Here is a 25,993-nt window from a genome sequence, read left to right on the forward strand (position 1 = left end):
ATCTATGAAATTCAGTCAATCTGCAAAGATTGTTGTACTAAAAAATATATATATCGCAAAATTAAATGGAGTGTAGCTTCCTAAAATATATAATACCAAAAATTAGTCTGTGAGTGGAGGCCAAATTGGGCAGGAAGCAATCAAACTACAAATTTCTGTATGGTTTTTAGAGATATAACGATCTTGAGCAAGTGGCCTACAAAGTTATTAGTAACTTATAATGTTGTATCCAACCTTTTTTAACTGTGGACTGGTCAACGCTTGACCACTAATCACGGACCAGAAAGGGAGGGGAGGGCAAATAATAATAATAAAAGAGAATCTGCTGTGTACTTATATGTAACTATCCTATTATGACATTAGGAAATAATAAATTTATTAGGACATTGGTCCTACAATATAACAGTATGATAATATCAAAAACAGTCGTTCAGGCTAAATCATTTGGAGCTCTTAACTTGTTTCTTTACAACTAGATGGTACTATCTGGGTACCTGTTTCTTTCCAATTATATCTACCTGGTTTAAAATGTGGTCCAGAAAGGAAGACTACTCGACTTAGACATGTACTATGTACCAATAAAGTATACAACTACTTCGCACAATCAATTAGATCTTCTGTAGTTAACATTTATATTTTTTTTTTTTCTTCTGGCAACTTTTGATGAGAGTAATAAGTCTGCTTTTAAGATTGTCAAACATAGATCATAAATATAATATAAATCACTAATTAATTCATGTGCGGTCCAGTACTGTTTGATCTACGGAACAGTACCAGACTACTAATCTAAAGCACAATATGACAGTGTGTATTTCTTTTTTATGTTCCTTTAATTAGTAAGATGTAGTTGGACAGTCGATTCAGTATATATCATATTTACTCCATTTGACCAAGGAATCTTCTTTCAATTCCAATTACATAATATATACTTCCTTCTCTAGGAACGACTGGGACGCCAACCTACGCACATTGAGCTCAAGAGAATCATTTTTTCGAAGCAAGTTTTCCATTGAGCTACGTTGTTCAATTTTATTACTTTAAGTACAATTTGCAACAAACATTCACACTCAATTTTGAGATAATTCATTTTAACTTGCTTTTGAGTTGACAGGCAACATATATAATGTGTGAACATAATAACAATCTTTAACAATTATAAAGTGAAGCAAAAAACCAATTTTTTTTTTAATTTCATAAAGTCATTTTGCTTATTATTCAAATTCGTGGAATTAGTGTTATATTAGATACGAAAGAATTGTAGGTATAGTTTAGAATATATACTCGATGTAAAAAAACTTGCATTTGCACATTTTTTAAATAAAATATGTCAAGGCATCATGTTTTGGTTGTAACAATTAATTTTGTCAATTTTAATTTCATTTTGCAACACACCCAGAGGGTTAATAAAATTAATTTGCTTATAGAATTGGGCGGTTATTCCTAGATGAATAATACATATGTAATAATCTAGACTCAATTCATATATAAATTGAGTCTAGATGGAGTCAACATTGCTCTTGAACAACGTGCACCGGAGAAAGTATTCTCAGTGTGCGTAGGTCTGCTCCCAGGTAATTCATAGAGAAATAAAAATATTTACTTTATGTATGGGGGTTTTACTATAAGAATCCTAGGTTAGATGGAGTAAATGTAATACTATAATGTTTACTTATACTTAATCAGTGCAACTCCATCTAGCCAATTAAAAGAACAATAAAAAAATATTCTAGCTTGCTTTTGTGTTAACTGGTCAAGCAGTATAATTATACATTATCCTATATATTCCCTCTCCATAAGTCTAATGGTCTAATGCACCCAGTAGAACAGTAGAAATGAATATTTATCATTATCTATTCAATCTCTATTGTAGATGATTTCTTTTAGATGGATGAGAGCTACATATACTTTTCAATCCCTTCAAGCTTAATAACATATATATAATTAAATGCGAAATATTTTAATTATATATCATTATGCTTCAAACTGACGGATTGTATATTTAATATTATTTGAATGGGGTACAAAAATGATATCAAATTTAACTTTTAAAATGATATAATAAAATAAGGTTTTACATGGAAAATATTAAAATATGTATAACATTTTTTTTATAAATATGTACAAGCAAAAAAAAAAAAAAATTACGGCTTCAAATTGGTTTTAGAGAAAAAGATTATTTTTTAGAGTTGTAGATAATTAAGTTGGCTAAATATTATATTTTATAAGTCATAAGACATTTAAGGTCCAAAAATCGTGTTAATTTGTTAATGTTCCTATGATAATTTTTTTGACACAATTTATAAAATTGTGCATGTGAAAATATACACATATGTATATGCAAAATAAATACAAATTTATAAAGCGATTGGCCATTTTTTTTTCTTTTTCAAATTAAAGGTCAATTTTTGGTGGAGCAAGGAGCAAATTAAAACTATGCTTTATTGCCCAATGGGCCCTTCCCCATTGTAAGTATCGTTTTAGTGGATTTCGTATAGTATGATATAATAGTTCCAGTTTGCCTCTTTGCTATAAATCGAACTGATGACTCAACGTTCAAACTGACTATTTAAATAATTTTTTGGAGGAGAGCAGCTTAGCTGTCATGACGGTTCATTAGATCAGCTACAAGCAGCTGTGACGAAGAGGAGGGGGAAACGGAAATAAACAAGGATAGGTGCGAGAATTATTGTGATGTAGATCCACAATTTTACTCGTAGTTCAACAAGGACTCAGAATTATAACTTATAAACCAATCTTGAGTGCTACTTTCTGACTTTTATGACCAAACACAAATGCTTCAATCAGTCAGGTTTTGTATAACACTGAATATTCAATACTCAGGTGTGAAATTAATGACAACAGCTTAGGAAAAGAACAATTATTCCAGAGATTACCAATTCCAACAAAAGGGACGTGCCAAAAATTTGACACGTCTTACAATACAAAGTTAATATAGAGAGCTGTGTGTCTAAAGAATATACCCTTAATATCTTAGAACTGATTGACTACTTAAGCAAAGAAAAAGCAATGTAGCGGCCAAAGACGTTTTTTACTACTGGAAATGGATGAAAAATTTTATTGGGAGTATTTATTTAAAAAACAGTGCGTAGTTTTATGTATTAACATTAATTACTAAATAAATACTGACATGCGAAATGTTTTTTTTTTTTTTTCATTTCCTGGTGTGTCTGTAGAAAAGAAGAACAGAAAAAGGCAGTTCATATCTATATTGTTAAAACAAAATTTGTCGGTTCATCGGTACTCCGACCAATGCTGGACACTCCCGTTAGTGAGTTGATAAGTTAGGTTGTAAATCGTAAGCTTTTTTGATATTTAACAACAACAGCCAAACAATGATATGGTAACCCTGATAATTGAAAGAATGTTTGACGGAGAGCATTTTCATTTGATTTCTTGAAACATCTATGACATGAAGGAAATAAACACCGAATAAAGCAAGGATATAGGCAGGAATTACTCCGATGGCGATCTTCAATGCTACTTCAAGCCCAACATGGAGGAATATACGCTTATATCCCCCAATAAATTATCAGCATTGCTCTCCATCCTTCATGAAAACAGACACACACTTGTGGGTACACTCAAAACAAATATATAACAGTGTTAACAAAGTTATTATAATATAGTACATATTTATATCGTATATGTGTGACGTTATATTAGAGGACACTATTAATTTTTTATCACGAAACGACAGAAAGTAATTTATGGCTTTCAAAATATATTTTTAGATCTTCATTCTTTGCAGGCTATGAGTGTATTCCTCTAGGCCAAAAGGGTATCCATAAATAAGGAGAATAAGATTACACCGGATATTTTTGAAGGTTGGTCAAGTACCTTTTTAGGTACATGAATGTTTGTTATGGGTACTATTCATGTATTAAGCTTCTTTTTTTAAGTTTGTCAGGATGTTTGCAGGGGTGAGCTGAAGGTGAAGTAGCCCCCTCCCAAATTAAGAAATTTCTACTTTTGACTAGAAAATGTAACATTTGAAAAAAAAAAGATTCTAAAAATTTAATATTTGAAATATTATAGTATTTTTTAAATTTATTTTCTCAAAGTTATTGTAAAAAAATGTATAAAAAGAATAATTGGTTTTTAAACAAATCGATATGCTATTTCTTTTTCCAAAAATTTTAATTTTTTGTGAATAGCTGTAGATTTAAAAAAAAAATCAAAAAAATTTCTTTGTAGAAATTTATTTTATAAATTTATTTCCTAATAATTTATTAATTAAAATTTAATTTTTTTCTCGCAAAATGTAATTTTTTGTAAAGAAATGTAGATTTTTGATTTTTTTTTTTTTCCAAAAACTTAAATTTTTTAAAAAAGAAATGGATTTTTGAAAGAAATTTTAAACAAAAATAAGTATTTTGTGAATAGCCGTGGATTATTAATTTTTTTGTTTTTTTTTTCAATAATTGAATATTTGTAATTATTTTCCAAAAATTTATTTTTTTGATGATATAAAAGGATTTTTTTTTGGTATAAAGTAAATTTTATTTTTTATTTTATTCCGAAAAATTTAATTTTTTGTAAACAACTAAAGATATTTGAATTTTTTTGATAATAAAAATGAATCTTCGAAAAGTAAGTTAAAAAAATTAGGATTTTGCGAATAGCTGTGAATTATTGATTTTTTTTTTTTTTTTTTCAAAAATTGAATATTTGACTAATATTCCAAAAAAATTTAATTTTTGGATTCCCCAAAATACAATCCTGCGGACGCCCCTGTATGTACACTTGATTGTACCGTAATGACAAAAGCTCGGAATTTGGTATTGCAGGATATTTGTCATTTTGCATTTCATCAATTTTCAACAAAACCTTCATTTCTCCCAAAAGAAACTGGTTTTTTATGGGCGCGTTTACATTTGAAAATCTTTACAATATCAACGTCATTTTTAACCTAAAGTGGGGACATTTCCGAGGGCACACCTTCAAAAAAATGAGGTGTCAACCTCTTTGAGGACCTAAATGACCTTGTTTTATAACAATGAGAACTATTGGATGCCCAAATGGGACCAACAAATAATAATTCCTCTTATACCTGGTTTTATTACAAGTATATAAGTGACTTAATATGTATTAAAAATATAATATTACATTGTTGTGTAACACAGGGGAACAAACATTTTATACGAATGAATTCAAACCAAAAAAAAAATATTTATCTTTGAGCGGAGAATCCAAAACTGATCTCAGCTTGTCTTTCAGTCATCTGAATTCTGAAATAATTGGAATTATAGTAATTCAGAACTATTCTATTCAAACTATTTGCTAGTACACCCCATAAAAAGTTGGATCACTACAAAATGCAATAAAAATTATAGGGGATGCATGTTTTTTAAAATATATATGCTTTTAAATAATACATGAAATAATTTTTTATCATTAACCGCTATTTCTCATCAATATGTATTATGAATAAGTTATAAGGGTCTAAAGAAGAGTGCCCTTTTTCATCCTAAAAATAAAAATGTATCGAATTCTGAAGCAGATACAGAATTTTAAAAATACTTTTTTATCATAAAACAATTTTGATCAAGTTTTATTTTTCCTACTTTTAATTTGGTGATTGTTTTTTGAGTAAAAAAGGAATAGGAACGATCATAGTGCTAAATTACTTTAATTCCGGATATTTCATAATTAATATCTGAGATCAGTTTTGGATTCTGTGCTCTTCATTTTTATAAAATTTCACCACCTGTTTGTTCCCCTGTAAAATTTTATTTCTATAGTGTAGAGAATAAATTAACTATTATAAAGGAAAGATGACTTTTCTTTTCTATTATCAATAAAGAAAAAGTAGGAATTTAGAAAATTACAAGTATTAAATGGCAGTGCTCAGTCTTTTCTTCGCTCATAAAGTCATTTAAGGGGGTTTAGTCAAAATATATTGAAAATTTGTCCATTGGATGGAGTGAAAAGATCAAGTTTGGTCCTCCAAGATGGCTTCTCTTTCAATTATTATGCAATTTATTAGGTCAATGAAATTCTCTTTTGTAAATAGATTGAAAAAACATGCCTGTATTTTGAAGTCCATAACTCAGGCTTTTCATGGTATATAAATACCCAAGCCCGAGTTTTTGAAAATTTTACAAAGTCTTTATACACCAAACCAAATCAAAGCCCAAAAAAGCCTTATAGCCTTAACAAATATATCATTTTGTTTCATAGCAGAAAATACAAGAGAAGAACCCACACACAAAGTTTCTTGAAAATTGAAATGATTCAAGAAAAATCGTGGTATTTTAAAAATCTATTTTTTTTTTTTTTTCAAATATAAAAATACATAAAATTCATATCAACTTTTGGATTTCTCTGTTTTTACAAATACAGAAAAAAATCAATAGAGGATAGAATATGCACGAATGACTAAACAAAGATATCAGCTGATAAATGATATAATATGATGTCACACTTGTTTGTTTTTCCAAGATAAATATAATCCTAAGTTTCTACTAGAGAACAATCAGCTGTGAAGAATGTAGCTAGAGAAGAAGGAAATCCACAAGGGCATTGGTAAGAATTTCTCCGATGTCGACCTTCAATTCTACTCTGATTCCAAGAAGGACTTACAATTATTAACTCTGCAACAAATCCTAAGGGTTACCATCCGTCTTTTACGAGGACACACGAATGTTTAATCCGGTTTTGAATAAAATTAAATGTAGTAGGAAAGGATGTTCACTACTCAGGAATTAAATTATAATGACAACAGGTGAGGAAAAGAAAAATTCATTCTTCAGATTACCAATTACAAAAAAAAAGGAGGCAAACTAAAAAATACACACGATCTTCATCACTAAAAATAATCTATCTCTATAGCTAGAGATAATATAATCAAAAAGAATACTTTCACATACGAGTTACATTCGTTTCCAAATAGAACTAAAAAAATCAAAGTAGAAGTGGCGGTCGTGTTCTGTCGACAACAGTGGATCAGCTCTTAATATTGTGGCACTTTTATCTCAATGCATTACTGTATATTTGTGTCTACCTTTGCCGTAGTTGTCGTTCATTACTACAGACTAAATACTTTAATCTTATATAGCCTAAATATCCTATTGTTGTCTTTCTGTATTCATTTTTCTTGGAACCTTATCAACACTCCAATATTTTATATATTGTTATGTATTTAATATTTCCTTACATGTTCTTAACTTCTTGTATATTCGTCTATGTATTATAAGTACTGTGTTTTACGTATTATAAATAGTCCCGTATTGTGTAAATAAATTAGAGTATAGTTAGAATACACATGATCTTATAAACAGTGTTACATTATTCCTCCACGTCATTTCTTCTCCTCATGTATCTTGGTCATCCTGGATCTCTCCACCTATTATAAGTAAGCTCGTGTCTCTCCCTCGTCAAGACGCAACATATATATTATTTTGTCTCTGGGAATAAATGTTTATCTTTAAAATTTCAAGTTTGTCAACCTAAGGAAATAAGTGTATTAGTTAACTTTTATTTTACACAATAAGTTTCAATCAGAGTTGAATATCCTTTCTCTATTTAGAATTAACGATTGACAAAGTAAGAAAACAAGCAAATGTAATGTCATATTTTACTCCCTTTGTCAGCTGATATCTTTGTTAAACCACTCGCCCATCATCTCGCTACTTAAAATATTTATTTCTCTATGATTAATAGAATCAAAAAGATATAATATCAAAAACGAGAGTGTCTAATGTATATCATGACATGATATCGAATATCTATACATATATCTAAATATATGCATTGAAAGTGCTTTAATCTTGAGTGCATGTCAATTACGACATACAACAAAGTTAGTCATGCGTTATATTAATCGTAGTTGGTATTATGAGATATGATTTAACATTATTCTTCATAGTACGCTATTGTATCAATGTTCCAATTTTGGAAAAAAAAATTAACGTTATCAACAGTCCACCAATAGAATCAATTTTAAACTAATTTTAAATGAGAGAGATACTTACGATTTTTTTTTTTTAATACCGATCTAAAACAAATTTTTCTTTGGGGCAGATCAAGACCAAATTTTCATTTAAGACTCGTTTAGGCTAAAATAAAATACTTTAAATGACCGAATGAGATCAAACAAACAAAAAATACATTTGTTAAAAAGTCGAAAATTAACTCCACAAATTGTTAACAACTGAGAAACTCGTGACATACCATCCCAATTTCATTGTATTTGATACAATAAAAACCTACTTTTTTTAAACAGTTGATTTTTTATTGGAATAGTTTTGATCTTGGTTTTTTAAAATAAAATACTTTTTTGGTAAATTTCTTAAACAAAACGTATATTCGGGAGAGGATTATCCAATGGTATGTGCTTAGACTTTTAGTATGACGTCATACCATAGATATAAAAATCCTATAATGTAATAGGAATAATCCTTTTTTAAAGGGGAGGAGTAAACAATTTATGTTTTTACAAAGTCATAGAAATGTCAATCGATGATTATCTTACGTATATTATATTTGCACACAGCATTAAAAAAAAAGGTACTAATAAGGCATTTATCAATGTAAGTATGACTGCAATGAAGTACGTTTTATACAGAGTAGGGGCCTTAAACTATAAGTAGTAGTTAATTACGATTTTATCTCCCATATTTGTATTAATAGGTTTCATAACGGCACGAAACAACATCTGAAAAACAAAGAATAAACAAGTTTTTTTTAGCTACTTTCTCTTAGTGTGAAAACATTGGACCAGAAAAGAAAAAAAAACGCTTTTGGAATCTCCTCCACCCCCGTGTCAATGCCAAAAAGGTTACAAAGACCGTTGGCATCTCAATTCGGACTCCCTACCACACCAAGAAGCCCCTTACACCACCATACAGCAAAGAAGAAACAAAACTTCTGCAGCAACAGCACATGGCCGGTCCTCTAGTCATGACCTCCATGGACTTTGCAGTTTGGGGTATCTTGCAGAAAAATGTATTCCACACTTTGAACTGCCATCATGACAACCCGCTACACAATGTATACGGCTTTCATCGTCATAGGCTACCAGGCTGTTATTGTTTGCAAAATTCCAGTCTGCTTTTATGATGGCACATCTCGAATGTTGTGAACAAGCTCTAAAATTTTACAAAAGTTGATATTTTTCCATTTTTCATAAACGAAAATATGCAAACTGGAGTGGCCCATGAGTAAAGGAGGGATCTGTGTAAAGAAAAAACTAACACTAGCGATTAAAAAAGGAGAAACGGTCATTGCCTGTGTTCTTATCTTTTTTTTTCTTTTTGTTTGCTCATTATTTTACATTCCTGTGAAAGAAGAATTTTTCCCATCTTTGATGTAAATTGATTTAAAAAACCATAATCAAATTAATATATATGAATTTAATTATAATATTTTCCCTTCATTAATTTTATTTCAAATGAAGAAGGTTCTCCTCTTTATAGTACTTAGTTATTTCCCCATCCCCTAATCATATAAAAGGCAACTGATAGCAACAAGGTTCTTAAATCATTAATGTCATATGTCTCACTCCATATGTCTCAATAGTTTCGTATTGATAGTCGGCATAAATAATTAAAAACATTACAATCTAGTGACAACATCATGTTAATCAGGGCTTTACATTATCAATAGTCCGACCGTTTACAAACGATTTGCATCCCTAATTGTTATATATAAAGAACTACAAGAGTAACAGGTCTGCAAAATTAAAGGAGGGGCAACAAAAAATAATGTTGTTGTAAAGTGTAGAATTTGTACATTAAGCTATTTTTTATTTCGTTATAATTTTTTAAATAGTGATCCTTTAAACAATATTATTACTTGAAATGTTAATCATTGTTTAATTATCTATGACATTATTGTTAGATGATGATGTAATAAGAACTGCTTGGAACTTATAACTGTGTGACTGCTTTGGGGGAAAAAACATTTTGCCATGGATGCAAGCAAACTATCCTGATGGAAATGTAGTTTTCCAGCAGGATAGTCTGCCTACACAAATCTCAAAAAATGCACTGGAAGGGTTGACCAACAATATTATCTTTCTGCTCAAAAAATTTGGCCCGACTTGAGTCCTGATGTTAAGCCCGCCAAGAATACCTTTTGGGTGCATGTTGAGGGGAAGGCCTACAGTATCCGTCATCCAAATAACGAGGCACTCAAAGCCATTGTCCGCGAGAACTGAGACGCCATGAATGAAGACAATATGTGAAGTGGTTCCCATGCCTTCACCTGTTTCCTGGAAGGGATCATGGACGCTAAGGATGGCTACATTAAAGATTGAGAGAGTGCAGACACGTATCTATTTATAGCATTAATTTTGTTGAAATTCTATGGTTAGTGAATAAATTGAATCTTGCTGAAATTTAAAGTGTTCAGGTTTTAATGAACCACCCTTTATCAAAATGAAATATGAAATAATAGTTTTGTGAATCTATAAATTGCAATATGTGTATTGAGGATTTATAACTTCGTTAGTAAGCTTTATTTATAAATTGCTCTCATTTACCTGGATTATTACAATAAATACATGCATATATAAAGCAAATGCTTACTCAAGCAATATGTATACCGTACAGGATGTTTAAGTACTCGCTACAAAATATTTGAGAGTAATTTTGTTCAGCTTTTATGAGTCGTAACGATTTTAATTCTACATATGTAAAGCTGGAATTGACCTCTTTTCATTTATTTTAATAACATAATATTCTACTGTCAATCGGCAAAGTCTAAAGTAAAATGAAAAAGAATCACAGATAGCCTTCATGTGGGAATGGAAAAAAGTAGATAGCCCAGATTGTAGACGTCCGTCTTAAGACAGTTAATAATGACGGAGGCATTAATTTTTAGTGAGGAGCTGTGGATTTTGGAAAAGAAATTCCAAGAAATTTAATTTTTTCTCATTTCTAGAAATTTTTCATTTTTTTTATTATGAAATGTGGTGAGGCCGTCAACACTTTGAGCTGTATTTTGAGTCCAGTCGGAGTTTATGGGCAAAACTTTAATCTTCTTTGCCAGTTTGAAAGATAAAATAAAGTTTGAACCAAATTCCGCTAGGATAGCCAGCCTCCGGTATAGCTTTTACTCCCTCCTTACCCTGACCCCCTCCCCCCACACACACACACTGACGGGTTAGCTGTCTAGAGCTTTGTTCTTCAATCTCACGTATGTCAATACGCTACATGCTACTGGTATTATATCAGTGGGAGTTATTTACGTCCAAATGAAGTTAGATATCTTAATCTGAACGTATCTTTCTGAGCTATTTTTTCAGCGTGAAAGTAACGTACAAGGCAGAAAACAAACATAAACTCATACGTTTCTGAGAGAGTTATAAGCTTTTAAATTGGTTCACACAACTTCAAACTATAAAAGTTAAGAGTAGTGTTCTAATTTCCATATGACATCTGGTATATATGAATATACAGTGTGCGTTAGCACTCATTAAAAAATATGTGAGAGTATTTATTTTTTACTTTTATAGTAGAAACGGATCTTATCTCTATGTAAAGTTAAAATAGTATTTCTTATATATATTTTGTCAATGCATAATTTATTCATGAGAATTGTGTATAAGAAGAAGCTAAAAGAAGACGAATTAGAGACAGTCTTCATGCTGGAACGAAACGAAAAAAGGACACTGGCCAGATTGAAGACGTCCGTCTGAAGATTGTATACAATGTGGATAAGGCCATCAACAAGTGGGCTATCTTTTGAGTCTAATTGGACTTGGTGGAAAAAAAAATTACCGACTTCTTGGCATGTTTTGAAGGCTAAAAATACGTCTGAGCCAAGCATCTCAATGTGCTACACTAGCTACAGAAATGAAGGTCAGTAGGTTGACAATCCCGAAGGCTAGGGTTGAAGACATTGGCCTCAAGAGCTTTGTTTGTGTTCCCCATTCCCACAAACAAAATATCAAAGCCCAGAAAATTTTGTTAAAAAGAAATAAATGGAGTTGTCGAAGGGCAACAAATTAACGGTTTAAAATTAATCAAAATAACTTCTCAATTCCAGATTTTGACTAACTCTTTTGTATTCTACGATCCCTCTCAAAATTGTTGGGGAAATTTCCTTTTGACTTGAATTTGTTTGTTTTTTTCAATATGGAGGCGAAAAAGGATTGATACCATAATGGTAATCATTTTGCTCGGCTTGCTTACAATGCAAAGACGAATAAGCCCTAAAATTGGGCATCTTTTGAGCACCAAAGCTATGATTGCCATTCAATTGGAATAGAGAACCAATTTATAAGAAAACATCAGAATAATAGTTTTATTCTTTACAACCATGCATGATATGGTGCATTTTCTTTGAAAATGCAGAGTATGTGTGGTAATTCCTGGGCCATTCTATTGACATTGTCAAATATAATTTGCCAAATTCAGCTAAATATATGACTAATTCAAAAACAATTCTATGAAGTGTTGAGCCCTTTCATTTACGGAGACCAATTGATTGATGATTAGGTTCTGAATTGTTTAGTAGGTGGTTGTTTTATATAATTATGAGATCGTTGGAATGTGTAATTGTTTTTTAACGTGTTTTTTTTTTTTTTTTTTGTGTAGATCTTGGTTGGGATTTCTATTTTTTATGTATTTAATGCTTATGCATGTTAATACCTATACCCCAATTCCTCCTAACAATATTATTATTTAAAACACGTATTTCAAAAAACTTAATTTGCATTAAGAAACAGATGAAAAATTTTATTGCACACGCATAAAAACAATTTTGAATGAAAATAAACAAAAATAGAAAATCCCAATGTATTTGTTAATTTCATTCTTCAGACCAATACTTTGTTAGCATATTGGGGTAAATTAATGGCTGTTATTCATATTTGTACAATCAATTTTAGTTATTAAAAATACCAATTGCAGCAGACCCAAATGGTTAACAAGAATAATTTGTACATAAACATTGACATTAATTTGTCGTTTAAGAACTAAATGTAGATTCAGTTTAAGCCCGAGTCCGAAAGCCTGTAGTCCAGGCCTCATTTTTCCAGGCCCGAAAACTACGTGGTCTGAACTTTCCCACCCGTCATAATTCATATACAACAAATAAATGACGTCATCCTCGATTCCACCCTATAAAAATAAATTGAGGATGATATTAATGATTATTTGTAAGTATTATGTTAATAAATTGAAGGAGATTAATGTTGTGGCTATTTCAACTATGTTAGCCCCAAGATGTAAAGACAGGGAGAAAGTGACCAAACAAAGAGCTGTGGAATAATTAAGGTCAGAATTGATCCAACTATAAGAAAATGAAGATACAAGATTCCAAATTACAAATGAAATCCATGTGTACAATATTTTCGCATTAATTTTTGAGTTTGTGTGCTTCTTTTGACAGAGAAATTGACTACGAGGAAAGAGAGCATATTTCAAAATCCTCTCTTGGCGAAATTGAGACCAAAATTACTTTCATATCCCACTCCTACCTATGACTTCAAATCCACGGCAGGGGTAACAGTACCAAAGACGAACAAGATTTCCGATTATTTTTCGACTTCCTAAGAAAAATTTGGCAATGCCATCAACGTTTTTCCCCTCAAAAAAGGTGTATTCATCCTCTATATCGTATCCTTAAGATTGAACTTGATACGACAAATATTAAACATCTGAAATGAATAATCAACCTACCTCCAGTCTATTATGAAATTGAAAAAAATAGGCGTGTTAGTAAGATGGAGAAATCATACACACAATGAAAAAAGATTATCAAGATGTAAATCTTGAAAATTAATTCACTTTTACTAAATTGATTGTGTGGTAATTGACTTCATGAATTAGTTATTACATGCTGATGGGAATATATATATTATATATATTTAGTGTTCATAAGTATATATTGAATACCTTTATTGTATAGATTCTCGTATTTTGTCCCAGAAATCTCAAGAATTATCCCAAACCCGACATCTCGTAGCCCAAATTAGTGTGAAGCCCAATATTTTCTAACACGATCCACCTCTAATAAGAACACAATTATGATGCACACTGAATTTTTATAAAATTCATTCGAGCTTGCTTTTCTGTTGACGAGTTAAATATACTTTTATATTATTTGTTACGAACCCTGTTTATATTGCTTACAATGCTACTTTTTTTGTTTTTGTTACAAATATTTATTATATTCACGCAAAGGCTTTTATTTTATCATCAATTCCTCTCTTTCTGAATAATAATGAACAATAGAAAAATTGCCTTTTTTTTCGTTACATTACTTCTTATTGAAAGAAGCTTAATCAAATAATGACACGTAAGTGTTTGCCTCTACCTATGTTCCTTCACATATGATATATGTACATACTCTTTCGACGCAGCCTTCTCTACAGTTCTAGATGTACGTAATACTCTTGTGAGCTGTACATACACATGTGTAGCTAGACTGATGAAACATAATGTTCTAAAAAAACAAGGGATTTCAGTTTTTGTGAATTTACAATTAGTTGTAACACATAAGAGAGTTTCTTTTTTTTCCACTTGATAAGTCAACTACATAGTATTAATATGAACCTCTCTGTGATTCTATTCGTCATCTGTGCTTCCATATCCAGGATCCTTGGTAAGGAGAGTGTCGTCCTTGTTTTGTATCGTATGGATTTTTGTACTATCGCTTTGTTAAAAAAATGGGTTTTTTTATATATGGGCCGTCAATTTTAAGCCAAACTAGATTAATTTTTGAAAAAATTGAGTCGCAAATGATAACTAAACTACCAAAAATGATCTTCAAAGTAAAAGAATGAAAAAATATATATTTCATTCTTAAAAGTGGGCATATTGGGGCCTATATAAGTGCCCTCAATAAAGTAAGGGTTTAAAACTATAGCTAAACTTCTTTGATATCATTACTTATTTAACAAATTTGAATAATGAGCCCATAACTGGTTCAAGTATGTCTAAGAGAAAATCCCAATTTTTTTTTTAACTTTAACTATGCATTCATAGAAAGCCAATATTTTATATCGTCGATTTTTATTCATGTATCTTTATATGTCGACACATAACAGATGTTCTCCGTCAACACAAAGTCAAGTTGTTAAGTCTGTATGTGATACTGTTGTGATCCATTTAAATACATGCATAGAAGGGATGAAAACGAGGGATTTCAGTTTCTGTAAATTTAGTTTGAACAACAAGAAATAGTATTTTTACACTTTACAAGTACAGTACATAATAGTTCGATTTTTAGTGGATCAAGGGCTATGCCTTATTGGCCTATGGACCCTTCCATATTGTCTATTTCATTGTTCATAGATTGGGTGGAGCATGATTTCATAGGTCTACTTCGCCTCTTTGCCTGATACTCCATCAAAAACTACCTAAAGTCTCATAGACAAACGATACCAACTAGTTAGAAGGTTCTATTGCGAAATAAGGCTTATCTGCTTATATATCTGGTGTCCTTGGTAAGGGGAGCGTTGTCCTTGCTTTTTGTATAGATTTTTGTAGAATATTTTTTCTATCTGGTGGATTTTTAGGTATGTGGCCCATCAACGTACAAGGAGTATAGAATAATTTCTCTCAAAATTGAGAGGATCACAGGTGTGACTCATCAATACAATACAAGAAAAAATGATTTGTCTCAAGATTGTATTGCTATATTTACAAATTATTGTTCATTTCTGTCAACAAATTATTCTTAAGAATAATTTGTTGACAGAAAGTACAGTTAAGCTGGAATTTGAAGAGAGAAAGTAAAAATAAAAGACCCACGGCCCTGGCTAGGAATATAATATGGAAGGGTGTTCCTTTTTTTTTTTTTGAACTTTCCTACAGATATCACAATTTTCCCCCTAAATTTCAAATGTAATCCAATAGTTGACTCCAATACATTTTATGAAATATTGGACTCTATGTACGTTTTTTTTTTTTGTTCTTGTTTTGTTTTTTTTTTGTTTGTAAAATGAAATAAATTAGGAAAAAATATAAACAAGTGATACAAACTCTTCCAAGATGTCTAGGAAGATGCCATTGACGTGACTCACCTTGACGCCCAAACACGTCCACAACACTGCGAAACTGTTGAATCACTATCGGCAGTTCCAAGTTGTCTCGTGCTATATAACTTTTTGTACGTTTTGGGCATGACATGAGTGTCAGCTAAGCTTTTTTCGAAACTTCTTAATTTTTAACAAAAGAATCCCCAACGATTTGCAACGAATAAGGAGATAATGACTGAATCGCTGGAAAAAGTCAAGGTTCTAACAAAAAAAAAAGCTAATGAGAAGTGCTTCGAGGATTAAAAAAGCGTTAGCACAACTCTATTGTATTTGAAATGGATTACTTTGAAGGGGGACAACTTAAATATTGATTATAAAGTAAATATTTGTTTCTAGAAGGACAAAGTCACCTTACTTTTTGAACACACTTCGTACATAAAATCAAGCTAGAAATGAATAATTTCTAATAATGAAGTGGGATAACCCCTTTAATGTATTAATTGTAATTTGTAATTGACAAAAATTGAATTTTTAAATACTAATAACTTCATAGTTGATGTACTTATGTTATGAGGAAAAATTTATTCAATAGGACTGAAAATAAACAGGCTCTTTTATTCGGATTTCATCACTTTGATTGTAATATTTCTGAAGAAAAATGTACTTAAGACATAATTTTACAAAATTCGCCATGTCCTGTTTATCAAACAGCATACATTGAAGGGTTTAAATTACAGAAGTGATACTCGAGCTAACAAGCCAACAAAATTATAATTTTTTCGAAATTGAATGTGGATTGAACTGTTAGTTATACTTAGGAACTTTTGTTGATTTATGTCAATAAATAATTCTTAATAACCCACTGAGTATGCCACAAATGCCAGTATTTAAAGTAGCAAAAAATGATCTTTACAATGAATGAGAAAATGACATATTTCATGGTTGAATGGGACCATATCGTGGCAAATATAAGTACTATTAACAAAATATAGGTATGTAACTATAACCACAACTTTTGGGTATCTTAACTCATCCCATAACTTTTTTTAACTATCTTATAATTGACTCAAATATGAATGTTTATATGTGTGTAAATTTTAAAAAAATTGCATTTTCTCTTTTCTTAATTTGCATACAAGATTTTTTTATACTAACACACTGCAATGACATAGTATTATTATGAACTCCTCTGTATTGGTCTTAGTGATCTCTGCTTCCATGCCCGGGGTTCTAAATGTTTTTATTGTATGGATTGGCTAATATATTTTTTGTTCTCTCATGGAATTTGTGATATGAGGCTACACTTTTTCCAAATTGATTGGTGATTATATTTGTATTTTTATACGAATATTTGTGAATTTCCATCAACAATTTGTCTGATTATTCCTTTTAGTGTGCCTCAAATGGCACTTCAAGTAGTCAAAATTGATCGGCACAATAAAATAATGAGAAATTGTTAGCCTATAGTTGGCTCAAAAATGTATATGAAATAATATTTTATCTTATCCTTTTCTAGATTTTTGTTTAAGATTGTTTTAATATTGACATATTATTAATTTAAGCATTTTATTTGATAGGTCTCTGTCGGGGCCAATATAATTTTTTTAACTTGTTTCGTGAAATCTTATGATATCTAAGGATCCCTCCACCAATACATACTTGAAATCCTCCGGGTTGACATGCTCATTTTTATGTATTTTTTTAACATGCCCAAAACACACACAATCTTTATCACTAGTTATAATTGACAGTCCTTCATATATTCGAAATAAAAATATGAATCGACATCTGAGTCATTCCCTCCTATATTATTCCCAAGTGAGTATATATCGTTCCTGTCACAGCTGCCTGTAGGTGATTTAATAAAACGTCATAACAGCTACGCTACCCTCCTCAACAACATTTTTGAAATTGTCATATTTATCATTTTCCATTTTTTACTGACATAAAATGCTTACGATTTACAGCTTTATATAAGTATATTCATATGTATGGTAGATTAAACATATACAAATTTAAGTTGTTTGATCCCATACAAGGAGCTCCTTCAGTGTAATTTACATATTATATAAACCCCTTATATTATTAAGCCCTACATGAATACTACGCTACAGAATGTAGAATAAATCCCTCCCTCACCCCCAGATTTGTATTTATATTCAAAAATATATCAAATTAAAGACAAATGAAAAGACCATAGAATTTTATTTTTTGTAAAGAAACAGATTTTAAAATGACCTAAATAGGGTTTCATAAGATTAGTGTCCCTCTTTATACGACCACATGAGTGATTATAAATATATACATACATTACTAGGAATTTATGTTATACGCAACTATACAATGTATAAGATATGTCTTGGAAAGCGGGAGTAGTTTTTTCTGATTGGCAATCTGAATTCGTGAGGATCGTACGTCTAAGTACAAAGTGATAACGAGAGCATGTCCTCATGAATGATGGAAAGTAACTCTGAGAGTTTCTTGTTGAATTTTCAATTGAAAGTCCTTGTTGGACTTGCAGTAGAATTAAGGATCGTCATCAGAGTATTATTTCCCGCCTATCTGTCCTTGCCATATATGGAGTGGAAGATGTATTTTTTCCCTTCACAACATTTACCAACAAAACATATCTCCTCCCAAACATTCTATAAATTGCTATGATTTCCACATTAGGTATGTCTTATATTTGTACATACCGGTAGGACATATTTTATGCATTACTCATAATAATCAATTAAAAATACAATACTTCCAGAATATCCCTACATCTTTTCAAAACAGATGAGTCGTTGTAATCAGAATCCTGGGTGTGGAATTGCTGTAGCTTATGGACAACGCTTTGGGAAAAAGTATTTCTCTCGAATTTATGTAGGTTTGCCCCCAGATAATTAATAAAGAAATAGAAACATTTACCTTATGCAGAGGGATTTTACCAAAGAATCCTAGGTTAGATGGAGTAGATGAAATACTATAATGTTTACTTATACTTAATGAGTGTAACTCCATCTAAACAATTAACAGAAACTTTTTAAACAAATTCGAGATCCTTGCGGTAGACTCAAGTCTTCCACCTAGGCTACTTTTATTAATAAATATAAAGTACTAGCCGTAGTAAACGACTTTGTCCAAAGTTAATAGACGTCGACAAACAAACAGATATTAAGTTAATAATATAATAAAATAACTCCCTAAGTCGTCCTCAATGTTACTCTCCGACTTTTATGAGCACACTTATACGAAGCTCCTCAATACTTAGATATTTATTCTCTCCTAAGAATGAAAGAATATTAAAAACACTTTCAGAAAAAAAAATAACATGGCGTGAAGGGAAATACCATTTTAAAACAAAGTCGTCTTTATGTTTTAGAGCAGAGACCTTCTTTGCTCAAACAGTGTCTTTTTATTTTTAATTCTTGAAGACAGAGCGTCTGCAAATGAAAGACGGAAAGTAACAATCTGGATTTATTGTGGACTTATAATTGTAAGTCCTTATTAAACTACGAGCAGAATTGGGGATCGACATTGGAGTATTCCAACCTATTTGTTCATGCTATATACGAAGTGGGAATAATGAAATTCCATTATATCAAATAAAAACCACACTAGGAATAATGTAGCATTTGAAAATAAAATTTATAGATTCGAGGTTTTGTTGATTTTTAGAAAAGTTCCGAGAAATTATGTTTAAAAAATAATTTTATAAATAAACAATAGCAAGCTAATAAACACACGCTCATGTATCTTACTACTTTCCCGGCTACGGACTTCTTTAAAATTAAATTCACCCTCCTACACCTGGGCCATTGTTCTTGAGATATGCACTGTTTTGTGAATTGTGTTTATTTCCTTCCTATCATCCTAGCGCCTTGCAAATGTTCTAATAAAACATCGTGACAACTCTCCTCTTAAACATTTTTCAAATTATCAGCATGCTCATTTTTAGTTTCTTTTATTTTTACACACCAACAAGTCCTATTTTATGCATCTCTGGAGAGGATTCTCTATATAGAACATATTCTGTTTGATAATAGTGTATTAATTTAGAAATTACAATTGTTCACAAATGTTTAGATTTGGGTTGATATTAGTGATGGGCGATCAATCGGAAAAACTGTTTAATTTGCAGTTCCGATTCTTATATTTATTAAGAGTACTTAACTATTTATTACTTTTATTTTTGTTATAAAAAAAAGACCCCCTCCCATCCCCCCCCAAACACAAATTTAAGAATTTGTGTTTCTTAATAGAAATTTTAATATTTGAAATTTATTTAATTTTTCCAATTTCTTTTCCGAACAATTTAGTTGCAATATTTTTTTTTTTATATTAAGAATATCATTATTGAAAAAAAAAATTCATCTGCGGATTTTTATAATTTTCTTCCTAAAAATTATTTTTTCGGAGCAACTGTTGAGTATGGAATTTTTGTAAATAAATATAGATTTTTTGTTTTTTTAAATTCCAAAAACCAAACCCTCCCATTTTCACTCGAATCACATCAGAGGGGGATCAGTATTTTTTTATTATTTTTTTTATTTTCCAAAATTTTTTTGATATGGTGACCTTTTATAGTCAGAAGTTTCTGCTTTTTATCGTTTAATAAGTGCAACATTTCATATCCTGTCAATAAATTTCAACATTTTTATAAGCATTTATTTAAATATTTTTCAAGCAATCAATATTAATTTTTTTAAATTGAAGAAGTACGTCTTTGGATTAAAAAAATCAAAAAAAAATTTTTATTTTGATGCTGAAAAAAAATTGTATTCCACTTCTAAATAAAGGGTTATTTCTCCGATTCTAAAAACAAATACAGAAATAATTAAAACATTTTTTGAATCTGGAAACATTTGCCCGCAAACTATACACTATGCTTTTTTGTGTTTTATGTACATCCTTCAAGGCAAAAAAAAAAAAAAATACCTTGTAAGACTCAAAAGCAAAAATTTATGTAATCTATCCTCTATTTCTTTTAATATTTCTTTTTCCAAATACTATTTCTGTGAAATATTCCATGCATCTAGTATAAAGGTAAACAAGTATTCAATTTATCTATTGATACTTATTAGAAATATCATATGTATTAGCAACGAAGGACAAATACACATTTATATTACTCAAATATGCATTTTAGTGTTGGGGTAGCTGTGCACCCCATGGAGCTATTAACGTTATCATCTAATCTATAATAGTCTTATTATTATTAACGTTGCAGGACAGGAAGGAAGTATCATGCACGGCATAGTTCCTGATAAAGAAAGTCTTGAACATCAAATGAAGTAAGTGGTTATTTCAATTAAATTTTTTACTTTTTTTTACATGTACCCCCATTAAACAGTGCACTAAGTGAGGGTTTTTATTATAATTATTATTGATGGGAATGCGTAATAGAGACGTATCTTAAGGCTTGTTTGGAATTAAAGGTATTTCCCCCCTCAAAAACATCCCCTAATGAAAACAGAAGGATAATTTGTGGTTCAAATGATCTCCTGTATGAAATCTCCTATGAATATCACCTTATATTATGTTTTAAAAAGTGAACTTTACTTTGTGATTAATCTCATTCAGCTTCATGGGATTATAAGCACTATACAGTGACTCTAATTGGAATCATTTTGGACATGTAAAAAAAACCTCAAACTAGATACCCTAACAATATGAATAATTCTTGGGAGAAAAGCAGCTTCAAGACATACCGTTTCATTAGATCAGCTATAAGCAGCTGGGATGATGGGGAAGAAGAAAAGGCAAGAACTAATCTGACTTCAATCCTATATTCTATTTGAGTCCAACAAGGACATATATTTATAGCTCACCCACAAATCTCCGTCTCTTATGATCTCACACAAAATTTGAATCGTTTTTCTTATAAAATCCCAATACGACAGCTTGTCTGTTGTAGGAAAAGAAAGTTCACTCTTCAAGAATTTAATAACAATGATAACAGCTTAGAAATATAGCTGTCTGGAATATGAAAGCTGTCGATATCTTTGTGAAAATACATTTAAAATAAATTTTATTTTGGTAACATGCAAGATATTATTGCACTTATTAATTAGTTGTGGGAGTACTCGGGATCGTATGTACTAATTTCTCTGTCTATTGGCTTCTATTGACAATCTGACTCTCAAGCTTTTGGAGAGACTCTGCCTCTCAACTATGAATGACATCTTGTCAGAAAGAAAAAAATTTCATGACAATAAAGAGATTAAAGAGATATGCTCAGATGAATGGGATTTTTGTAGAGCATAATAAGAAAGTGGGAACAAGACTTATTGTCCAACTGAAAAAAGAACCTTGTTAATATCAGCAGTATGTGTGTTTTTTTGTGTTTTTTTTTTTTTTTGGGGGAAGGGAAAAACGGAATAACTGCAATAAAGAGAACAACCTCCTACATTTGAAATAGCTTTAGTGCAGAGAAAATATTCTAATTATATTTTAATTCATATGAATATTTTGTATTTTTCGTTTTTAAAACTGTTCACACCAAAAATGGGTGCGAATTCTTACTTCAGAAAAGAAGTTAACACAACGACGATTTATTAAATCATAAGCAAAAAAAGAAGAAAGATGACACGCAACAGCTCTTTTCTTTTTTTTCTAATGACTAAAATTAATAATTTCCTGACAAAGGTCCATCTGTAGTCATATCCTGAGCCATCTCCTGCAAGTGGATATTTTAAACACAAGTTTTCTTTGAGCTTCCGGCCCTGTTACCTTCGATATAAAAAATGTTTTAGAATAAAAACAAATATGGCATTATCACGCAACCTCATCAATAAAAAAATCTACTTCCATTTATTAAACAATTTTACATTGAATACACAATATAAAGTATATTAATTAAATCGTTATACTTAAATAGGTGCCTGTGAATGAGACAAACATTAATCATATTATAAAATACATCGAAATAAAATTAATAAATCAATGTCTTCTAGAAATGCACCTTTTCTCATAATTAATGTATATTTTATAGGCATACCCACGAAGCTCATGTGAATATGAACAAACTCTCTTCAGATGAACGAGTGATGGAGTATTTTAACATGTTTGACTTGGATAAAAATGGATTCGTGGATGGACTTGAGTCAACAAAGAAAATGTTGGAAATGCAGTGTAAGAAATATCTTCTTTTTTGCATTCAATGTATATTTGTGGCTTGTCACACAAAAGCAGTCTCAAACAAAAAACTTATCCACTAACACTAGAACGAAAATTATAGAGAATGTTTAATGTACAAGAATAGCCAGTAGGACCCCCTCTATCCCCAAAAAAACATTACAAGAACTCAAATATTATATACTAAGAGGACAAGTCACGACCTTCTGCAGACACATTGTGACTATAGTCGCTATAAAGTGTGTTCTAGATAAATTGGAAAAATCTTTAAACGCATATAACGAACGAATTAGAAAGAGTATAACCAAATATTTTATTATTTGAAAGCTACATTTAATGAGATTCAATTATGCATAATGATATCGCCTTTCTTGATTACCTCGGCAACACAACTACAGAAGCTTTGGCAGGCTAAGTGACCTCGTCGGGATCCAGCTTTGCCGAACGGGTAATAGACTTATTCACAGCCTCCACAGACGAAGGATAATTTGCACAGACCTAATGCTCGACCTTCACCAAGAGATAGAATCGGCATAGGTTAAGGTCTGTTTGTAGGCCATAAATCTGGGCTCTAAAAGTGCAGACATTTTGTGGCTAAGACATCTTACACTTTTTTGGGCTTGTAGGACGGTACAGTTGAAAATTAAAATATCTTCTTTGGGCTACACAACTCATCCTTGAAATGTAAATTAAAAGTGCGAAAACTGAACCAGTACAATACCACAGCTGAATCCAAGAGAGGCGGATCTCATTGTAAATTATTGAGTGTAGCTTTGAAATGCCGATAAAAAAATGAATGTTTCTATTCTATTCCACCTAGTTTGTTCGTTATAAGCCATTAAATATTTTGCAATTTTTCTGGAGCACCCTGTAGTTACTAGATTCAATGTACAAAACGTATAATGTCTCTAAATAGCATTCTTCGAAAATGTCCGGGAGGAATTTTACAGTGAATTAATTTACTGGAAATGAAATTACTAGGAATGAGTTTACAGAAAATGTATTTATCTAGCAGCGACTTCTGTGGCTAAAGCTTTTATGATGCAATTGATCCCAATTTCCTCCTACTTATTATTTCACAGTGGTTTAACACTTGAACAATGGTGGTATATATATATTTCTGTGTGGGGCCTTATTTATTCAGACCAGTCCAGTCTTAGGAACAGCCAGATCTATCCTTGGAAGCTGTCCTTAGGACTGTCAGTACTAGAACTGATTAAAGAAAAATCAAGTTCAGTAACTTCATCAAAGTTCGAACTTTATAAGTGGCAGCTTCATAAATTTTATTATATATATTTATATGTTTTTTTTTTGGTTTTATCACATACCTAATGCAAAATGGTAAAACAAATGAGTCTGAAATTTAGCATGTAGACGTATAAAATAATAAAACCTATTCCTACGATATTTTTGGAGCCTCCGAGGTCATTAAAACATTTTTTTGAACGGAAAAAGACATCCTCTTCATTCTATATTTACAAATATACCTCCTTCTTTCTGTCTTCCCCCTCTTATTTTCTCGTTTTGCATCTTTCTACACCACTCTCTCAATATATATTTTCTTCTACCATCATTCTTTGTTTCTATTCCCCTCTATTCAGCACTGCAAAGGGGAATCCTTTGTTAGTATATATATATATATAATAAACCTATTTAGATAAGTAAAATAAATGCCAATTCTTTTTTGTATGATTCCATCTGTATTACAGCAATACAAATTAGTCAATATGTCTACAAAATTATTTTGAAATCTTATGAAATATTTTATGAACATTCTATAAAAAAAATTTCAAATAATTGTTAATACTCACATGGCTCCCTCTGTAGAATACTAGAGTCAAAAATGATCCCATCAAAGTTTTAAAACTATTTACGCTAACAAAGGAATGATGTTTGTCAATTATTAACTTGCTGTAAAACATCAAAGGAATGAATTTTAATATGCCTGAGTACATATTTGAACAAGTAAAAATCGATAGGTACAATAATCCGTTCACAAATGTAGCAAAAACTATTTTAGTAATCACTAAAACATGTATGGCTCCTAAACTTCCTCTAGAAGGAGCATTAACATGTCTAATAATGTACAAAAAAATAAAGGGTATGGTTTGAAAATTAGATATTATTTTATGCCCAAGACCAAATTCTATTAAAAATAATACATTGTTATTGCCTCTGGAATGAAGTTAAACGAAGGTTGTTCAGAATTTTGAGTTACAGAGGAAGGGCTATGTTCCATTTTGATCAGATCATATTCCAGGGTTCTGAAGAACTCAGTTTCCTTTTGTGTTGACTGACTATAAATAATTATTTGAATATATGTGACAAAATATATATATATTTTTTTTTTAGTGGAGCATAAAGAATTTTCACAGGAAGAACTCATGAATCATCTCAATTTCGATGGAAATGCCTTTAAAGGAGTCCTGCAAATCGTTGATGATCAACTACAGAGAACAGATAAGAATGAGGATGGATATATATCCTATAGTGAATTCAAAACAGCAATGAATTTTTAAAAAAACCCATAGTATGATTGTATTAATTTATTTTCGATGTATTAGTGAATGTGTGATATTATTCATTATTTTAGTAAATAAATCCATCTTTTTACAAACATATATCCAAATAAGAGGTAAGAATATTTCATATTCAAATAAACAGAAAAAGGCCCAAAGTCAGTTGCTAATTACTCAATTCGTGAGAATTGTTTGGAACTTAATAGGAGCTAATCATAAATCACCCAATCAATCTAAAGAACACTGATTTGGAGGAAAAGAAGTCAAAGCATCCTCACTGTTTATTAGTGGGATTGCTAAGGACATAAGTAAAGAAGGGACCTTTGTAAAGCAAAAACTAATTTTTAATTATTAGAATAGAAAAAAAAGATTGCTTCGTGTGCCCTTTCTTCAAAAAAGC

The 25,993-nt window shown here is 30.7% G+C and overlaps 2 protein-coding genes across 4 annotated transcripts in view; one reads left to right on the forward strand and one right to left on the reverse strand.

Moving 5' to 3' along the window:
- Positions 1-25,993, reverse strand: part of LOC121125947 (band 7 protein AGAP004871) — a 333,305-nt gene that overhangs the window by 243,455 nt on the left and 63,857 nt on the right. The window lies entirely within an intron of this gene.
- Positions 14,343-25,695, forward strand: LOC121126159 (multiple coagulation factor deficiency protein 2 homolog). The gene is made up of 4 exons (XM_040721466.2): positions 14,343-14,574; positions 21,168-21,231; positions 22,932-23,071; positions 25,427-25,695. Exons 1-4 carry the CDS (start codon positions 14,520-14,522, stop codon positions 25,591-25,593), a joined length of 426 nt encoding a protein of 141 aa, XP_040577400.1. The 5' UTR covers positions 14,343-14,519; the 3' UTR covers positions 25,594-25,695.

The sequence above is a fragment of the Lepeophtheirus salmonis genome, chromosome 11 (genome assembly GCF_016086655.4).
Source record: "Lepeophtheirus salmonis chromosome 11, UVic_Lsal_1.4, whole genome shotgun sequence".
In the NCBI taxonomy this organism is placed as follows: Eukaryota; Metazoa; Arthropoda; class Copepoda; order Siphonostomatoida; family Caligidae; genus Lepeophtheirus; species Lepeophtheirus salmonis.